The sequence below is a fragment of the Phoca vitulina genome, unplaced genomic scaffold (genome assembly GCF_004348235.1).
Source record: "Phoca vitulina isolate PV1807 unplaced genomic scaffold, GSC_HSeal_1.0 scaffold7, whole genome shotgun sequence".
NCBI classification, from domain to species: Eukaryota; Metazoa; Chordata; class Mammalia; order Carnivora; family Phocidae; genus Phoca; species Phoca vitulina.
This window is the reverse complement of record NW_022589710.1, coordinates 10,348,316-10,356,012: the sequence shown is the minus strand read 5'-3', so window position 1 is coordinate 10,356,012 and position 7,697 is coordinate 10,348,316. Positions and strand designations below refer to the sequence as shown.

General features: G+C 42.1%; 1 protein-coding gene across 1 annotated transcript in view; it reads left to right on the top strand.

The window, feature by feature from the left end:
• Positions 1-4,508, top strand: part of EGLN3 (egl-9 family hypoxia inducible factor 3) — a 26,391-nt gene extending 21,883 nt beyond the window's left edge. The window contains exons 4-5 of the mRNA XM_032404930.1: positions 1,317-1,390; positions 2,799-4,508. Coding sequence (XP_032260821.1) covers positions 1,317-1,390; positions 2,799-2,830 — 106 coding nt within the window. The 3' untranslated portion in view covers positions 2,831-4,508. The remainder of the gene's footprint in view (positions 1-1,316; positions 1,391-2,798) is intronic.
• The last annotated feature ends 3,189 nt before the right edge of the window (positions 4,509-7,697 follow it).

Below are 7,697 nucleotides of genomic sequence, written 5' to 3'. Positions count from 1 at the left end.
CCCCGCTCCAGCAACCCTCAGTTTGTTTCCTGAGATTAAGAATTCCTCATATCATATGATACCTGTCTTTCTCTGACTGACTTATTTCTAAAAGCCCCTTCTTTAGCTCAAGCGTGAGGTTTTCAGAGAAACTCAACAATTAAACTTGTTTAGTATTAATCAAGAAACTCTTGAAGTAATCTTAATTTTGGAATATGCCTCTCATTACCTTTGTTTTATGGCCCGAGCTGGAAACCAGGTGGTGGCCCCATGCTGTGGGGATGCAGCTTGAACTGGGAATCACAGTTGGGGGCAGGGGGAGAGAACTTTGGTAGGATAATGACTTGAACCTTAACAAGCCTAATTAAATTAGAATCACATGTGTGAAGTAGTTAAGATTTATAGGTGTTCCCCTCCAGAAATCACAGATCTGAGCCCCACACAGAGTTGCATATTAAATGTCAAATTGGAATGTGCCCTAGGTGAGCAGGTAACTAATTCTACCCCCAGAGCCTGGTTGTGGCTTGTTTAATAGGGTACGATAATTGGCCCCTGTCATTTGTGCCAGAATTCCCTCAGTATTCCCCAATCTCTTGATGACCCAAGTCACAGGAAAAACATTAGCAGATGTTGATGGGAAGCCCTTGAAAAAAATCAAGGGCTGTAGAAATTCCAGTAGTTAATAATAATTAGAAAACGAAACTTTTTGAAAACTCATGCATGAAATGATTCCTATTACAGTCTATCCCATAGATGGGATAAAACAAATTAATGGAAACACAGTAGAAAGCTTGAGGGCATCATTATTCTGTTGCATCCTTGCCTCAGTATCCAAAACTAAAGAAAGCAAGCCAAGAGCTTTAAGTGTTCTGTCATTTAAATAAGTTACTCTTCAAAGCTTTACTCAACTGTCACCTCCTCTTCTCTGTGTTCTCCCCAAAAGCTTGGGTCTCTCAAGTCTTGAGCAGAATGACTCCCTTCTAGTCCTTTCTGTGTAGATCATCTTGACCTGTTACATCATTTGTTAAATTGCCTGTCTCCTCTGTGAGAGCCTGAGCTCCTTGAGAAAGAGGCAGATTTATTCACAGGATCATTTGAATTCCCATTGCTCAGGATAATGCCTGCTGCATACTTGGAATTCCTTACGTGTTTTATTACATCTAAATAGAATGGAAACCAGAGAAGTTTATTTTAAATTAAAATTGGGACGGACTTCTAATAATAGGGAAAACTTTTTAAATGTTGGCTTTACGAATGCCTCTGATGTGAGATTCATAGTAAGTATTTTTTATTTTTTGGTAGTATTTTTAAACTTCTTTTATATCTGCTTATCACAGATACGCTATGACCGTTTGGTACTTTGATGCTGAAGAAAGGGCAGAAGCCAAAAAGAAATTCAGGAATTTAACGAGTAGGTGTTTGAAATTTTTCTGTGACTTTTAATCGGGTCAGTCTGTGACTTTCAGTTAACATTTGTATATATATTCCGATATATACTTGACCCTTGAACAGTGAGGGTGGGGTTGGGGTGCTGACCCTCCCTCATTGAAAATCTGCATATACCTTTTGACTCTCCAACACTTAACTAATAATTACTTCCTGTTGACAGGAAGCCTTAAACAGTCAATCAACACATATTTTGTATGTTCTATGTATTATATGTTATATTACAGTAAAGTAAGCTAAGGAAAAGAATGCTATTAAGAAAATCATTAGGAAGAGAAAATACATTTTCTTTTTTTTTTTCCCAAAGATTTTATTTATTTATTTGAGAGAGAGAGCATGAGGGAGAGAGCACGAGCAGGGGGGAGGGCAGAGGCAGAGGGAGAAGCAGGCTCCTCGCTGAGCAGGGAGCTGGATGTGCGACTCGATCCCAGGATCCTGGGATCATGACCTGAGCCGAAGGCAGACTCTTAACTGACTGAGCCACCCAGGCGCCCAAGAAAATACATTTTCACTACTGCGCTGTATTTATCGAATACAATCTTTGTGGAAGTGGACCCATACAGTTCAAATCCATATTGTTCAAGGGTCACTGTACTCTGTTCAGTCCTGGGCTGTGGCTTAGCTTCATGTGTAATGACATCTTGATGGGCTGAATCCCGAAACCCTGGCCTTAGCTCCGCTGGAAAAATCAGAAAAAATGCAAAGGACCTCCCCTGCAAATGTCCACTGATTGTGTGACAGTAAATAGTTAACTTTTTATCATTAATGTCCACCCATCAAACATAACATTCAGTTTGGCCTATGATTTTGGCACATTTCATAGGGGATATGATGGAGCGCAGCTAGAATGGTTAATGTATTATATTGGTGTGGGACTGTGACTGTCTCTACAAACACTGGGCTCATGTAATACAAACTGAGTATGACTTAACACTGTTCCCCCCAACCTTAACGCCATTCCTGTCTGCCTCCAGCTGTAAGGCAGCATTTCCCAAAATAGGTTGTATCGAAACGCTCATCCCGCTAGTGGTCTTGCCAGGTTGGTTTGTGGAAGGTAAATTTCTGGCCCCCTAAATGTGGGAAATGTTACGTACTGTATCCTTCTCTTGAAGAGTCACAGTGGTCATTGGCATGTTAATCAAGAGAAGTTCATCTAAGAGTGAAATAAAGATGTACGCAACATTGCCTGTTACCCATTTGGAACCGAAGAAAACACATTGTGCTAAGTCCTACGGGGCGGGGGTCACTGTGCTCAACTTTGTATTATAGGACGGGAAGTCTTCACTGGAGGCTTTTTTCATGCCATTTCTGGCATTAAACTCATCAGATCTGGCTCCTTACCCTCTTTATTTTCTCTTCTGTCCCCAACCCAGGGAAAACTGAACCTGCTCTCACTGAAGACTGACCGTGCTCTGAAATCCGCTGGCCTCATTCATTTTAGTAATGGTTCCTGAGGTCTCTTTAAGAGTTGAGATCTAAAGAAGGCCTCTTCCATGACTCGGTGACAAGAAGCCCCCCTACTGCTTGCATCATTCACATCCCTGTCTTACGTATGGTACTTTTGTCTTTTCTTGCCAAGACTGCATCCACCTTCGGACACTCTCTTTGCCAGATGAACTCATTTGCTAACTCCAGAAATACCTGCAGACGACCTAGGTGGCCAGCGGTTGAACTGATAGATTTGGTAATACTGGCCATCAACACAAGATCCTGGAAACATGGGCAAGGGAATGAATCTTACTTGCACTTTATGTACACTTCCTGGTTTGAAAGGAGGAGGTTTGCAAAGAAAAACAAAATGGCGACAGATGCCACCAAGAGGCATCCGTGAAGCCCTCACAGCAGGAAACAGAAATTGGTGTCATCTGAACACTTTCCAGATGTTCTTAATCCTGGGCTTATGGGGTTTCTGGAGAATTACCACAACCTAGTGACATTATTACCTCTAGAAGGGGCTGCTGTCCTAGTCCTCAATTTAGAAGTATCCTGTGGGTGGACACTCTCTTTTGCCTGGTCCTGCAACCTGGACTTGCTGCCTCTGCCCCATTTTGCTGAAAGTAGGGCTTTCTGGTCAAAGATGATCTACCATCTATTTTTTATTTTCACTTCTTACTTGGAGAACCTAATTCCCCAGAGGCAAAAACTAGACCTTAATTGTTTGGGTTACTTTGTTGAAATGGAGTTTGAATTTCAATCGAAGGGGAAAAGAACCCACCTGGTAGGTAGCTTCAGCGGCAACAACCTCTGGTAACTGGTATTGAAAGATGTGGGTCTACCAATACACGGTAAACCTGTGTGCATCTTGGACCATCTGAGAATGGCAGTGGGGTTGGAAATGCAGGCATTCCCGTGTTTCAGTTTTCCTTTTTAATGAGCTCACCCTTCTTGTTTAACAGAATGAGACAATAACAAAAAAATGGGGTGTTGTATTTTAAAAAGGAAATGGAAATAAAAAATCCCAGAAGGCTATTTGAGTTTGTCCATGTTTTCTGTCCCTAGTAGCCTTTCTTCAACAGAATTGACTCTCAGATCCACTGTGGTTGGCAGTATGTCCAGAACCGTGGAATTTGCCAGAAATGTGGAAGGTCCTACTACTGCAGGAAGCACAGTTTCCACTGCCTCAAGAATCCTGAATTGTGCACCTATTCTATGAAAGTTTAGTCTTCCTAGTTTTCACTTCCATTTTCGTTTTTTAAATCCCCTTAGTTTCTTACATACAAATCCCATGAACATGAAAGAGCCAGAAAAATATTCTTTTGTCATTTATAGGTATATACACTTTCAAAGAAAGAAGGTTATTTTTTTTTTTTCCATTTCTGGTTTTGGAAAATTCCCAGATAAGACTTGTCTTCATTCTCACGACTGCTCTATTTTTTTCATAGTGCTTATCACCTTCTAACTTCCTATGTAATTTACTTATTTATTATGTTTATTGTCTCGTATCCTTTCTCTAGAGTGTAAGCACAATGAAGACAGGGATTTTTGTATGTTTTTAATCAATGGAATGTATTCCCAGCACCTAAAATAGTGCCTGGCACATTAAGGGCTCAGTAAATACTTTGTTGAATAAACTTCCTCTCCTACCTTAGTGTTTTCGTGGCTTGATTCATTTCCTCCATCCTTGGCAAAAAAGGCTCGCTAGTTTTTACACACCTCTTTCATTGACTTACAGATTGAGGCTAAGAGTGTTAGAAAGCTTTGGTCCTAGTGTCATTCCATATCCGTTTCCCTGTTGGAATAGGTCTTTGACCACCATGAATCTGAAAACTGAACAAAGAAAAATTCTGCCCTTCAGTAGCTTGGGACTGTAGGAGGAACATGAGAATAGCTTCAGATAAGACAGAGTACATTCCTCCTTTGGAACAATTTTGAAAAACTTCAGGATGAGAGAAGGAAAGAACATTGTTCTCTAGGAATTTCGTATCCCATAAAATTGTAATGAAGTTTTTCCCATGGTTACTAATGTCATGAGGACGCTAGTGACAAGATTCTGAAGGAATATCATGTCATTCCAATAGTATGTCTTGTATCTTTCACTGGAGTCATTATTTTGACTTGCCAAAAGATCCGACCTCTTGGGCCTTGCTTATTCCTTTCAGACAAAGGTCCTGTAAACTAATAAACTAAATACCAGATCAATTTTTAATGCACTGATTTTTCTCATGGTTGAATCTGAGCCCTAGAAGATTGAACCTGGAAAATAAAACTAATAGTGTCTGCTTTTTGCTTCTCTCTTTTGACAGCCCACTTAGGGGAGGACTTAGCCCCTATGAAGAAACATTATTTGGCAAATAATCTGATCAATTTCCTTTATGTTCCTGGCAATGAAATGTTAAGGGCCCACCTCAGTGTTACGTCACCTATTACAGTGCAGAGTCCTCGGCAGGAGATTCAATTTTGAACCGAAGATCCAATTTCATGGAAATAAAAAGTCTTACCTAAGTGCATTAAATAGATCTTCAGTAGAGTAGTTAATATCAATTAAATGCTGGGCTGTCTGAATCATGAATTATCCATTCAGACGTGATTTTGTTTTTCTTCTTTAAATAGCTCAGGTTTTTTTCGAGGCTAGGTCATCCTAATTTCTTTTGGCCATTCAGTCCCGAAATTTCCTGTGTTTTAGAAAGCAATGATGGGAAATGCCGTGCTGGGTCAGCAGTTTGTATAAAAGAGGAATTTGGACATGTCAGGTACTTTTATATTTGATTAACTATAAGGACTAGCCCAAAGGATGTTCTTGGTCAAGTTATTTTAAGTACAAAGAATACAAGATTGACCTAGCTTCAGTCTTGAATCCTTTGAATGACATGAAAAAAATACTACTGGTCAGCGAGGTGGTGAGAGACTTGTCAAAACAGAGTAGAGAGAAAGAGTTTTTTTCTCAAAACAAAGCTGGTTACAGTTGAGCTCTGTTGGGTCATAGATGCTGGTTTAGATTCAAGAGCCAATCTACTCTCAGACCCACTCGACTCCCATCCGAATGTGAATTTTTTAATATGTTGTTGTTTCTCCATGTTGATAGGTTAGGTCCTTTGAGAGGCTGCATTTACTAAGGCCTGTCTCCTTTACATTTGCAAGGCCAAGGTCAGAGGTTAAAAAGTCTGGACAAAGAACAATTGGTAAAATGACTGGGGCCTCTGAGAATACCAGTAGGCCGGGCCTGCACTAGGGGCTCTCACAGGTTTCTTCTTTGCAGCTGCTGTGACCCAGCTCTTCTCTCCACACGACATGTTCTTACAACAGTGAGGTGGCTTGTCTGAGGTGACAAGGTAACGGAGTAGCACCCACGATTGGACTTGGGACTTGTGGTCCTCAGTGACCGTGGTCTCTGGTGGTCTCTGCTTCCTGTGGAGGAGAGGGCAGACAGAAGAGAAGGAATGAGTGGAGTTGGGAGAAGGGGAGCTTGCCTCTTGCATTTTTACATAATGTTTTGGTTATCAACAGGGGTCTCCTGCCCAGCCTCCTAAAGGAATGTCAGTTATTCCGTGTAAACCACAGGAACAGAAATCACCCAATTCCTAGTTGCGGTCTCCCTTGACTTGGTAATGGGATCTTTCCTGCATGCCTCTCCTGGATCCTTGAGGAACTTTGGGTCTGTGTCCAACATTGGCCTCTCAGGCTCACGCTAGACAGGAGCAGGGGGTGGCCTCCAGAAGGGAAAACTGGATTTCCTGGGTGCCATTTGGAGGCCTCCCAGCAGACCACAGTGCCTCATCAGGGGGTGTCTGGGCAGTGTGCAAAATGCTGCCCTCCTGTCCCTGTTTTGATGAACTCTGGAGGAGGAAAGCAGATTTTTCTTTCTGAGGCATCTTCCCAATTTGGGGTTGAGGTCGAGCTGAGATGTCAGTGTTGTTCTGATACTGATGATTCTCCATCTGATAAGTAGAAACTAAGGGAGAAGCCGGAGCAAGGCCCCCACATCTCAGCAATACTTTCATCACCTCTGAGTGACCTTGAGTGGCGATTTAGAAACATTTTTAATTCTCAAAGGCACTTGGGCAGTCTCTGCCTAATCTTTTTAAGGTGGCCTGTAGAAGGATGTCATTTTAATTTTTTTCACACAGTTCTTTTGCTTACTTAAATACTTTGTCGAAAAAGCACCAGATTTCTTTCTTGAATCCTGTTTGTTTGACCTTTGATAAACTTCGCACTTGGAAAAGTCAGCTTTTTTGGACGTGGTTGCTGCTCATGCTCCCGAGTGCTGAGATTTTTCAGAAAATTTATAAAGACCGTTTTTGTGATTCCTTTTTTAAAGCCTGAGAAGGAGCTCGGACAGTGGTGGTTGTGCTTTATTGCCACAATTTTGCATCGCAGATTTAAGAGCAGTTGTGGAATGAAATTCATAATTTTAGGAGCAGATAAACACTGGGTCATTAAAAATTAATTTAACAAGGAGTCTTTGTTTTGTGCCTGGTTTTTTTTTGAGGGAAAACAGCGTAACCCTTATGACAGATGCCTGGCGGATGTACAAGGCAGAAGGTGACTTGGGACGGCAAAATTTTATTTATCATTCCTGAGCTTCCAGGGAAATGGGAGTTAGAAGAGAACAGGGGCCGGGTGTGGTCGGCCTGTTGCGAAGGGAGCTGTGGGAGTAGGTCTCCAGCAAGCGGTGGGGGGATGGGGGGGGGGGGGGGGGGGGGGGGGGGGGGCGGGGGGTGGGCAGCTGTGCCCAGCGCCCAAGGGCTGGGCGAGGTTGAAGGAAGCAGTAACAAGCAGCTGGGGAAGGGCTTAAGCACTTGCCAACTTCTGGATTTTTGAACAATTCATGGGGG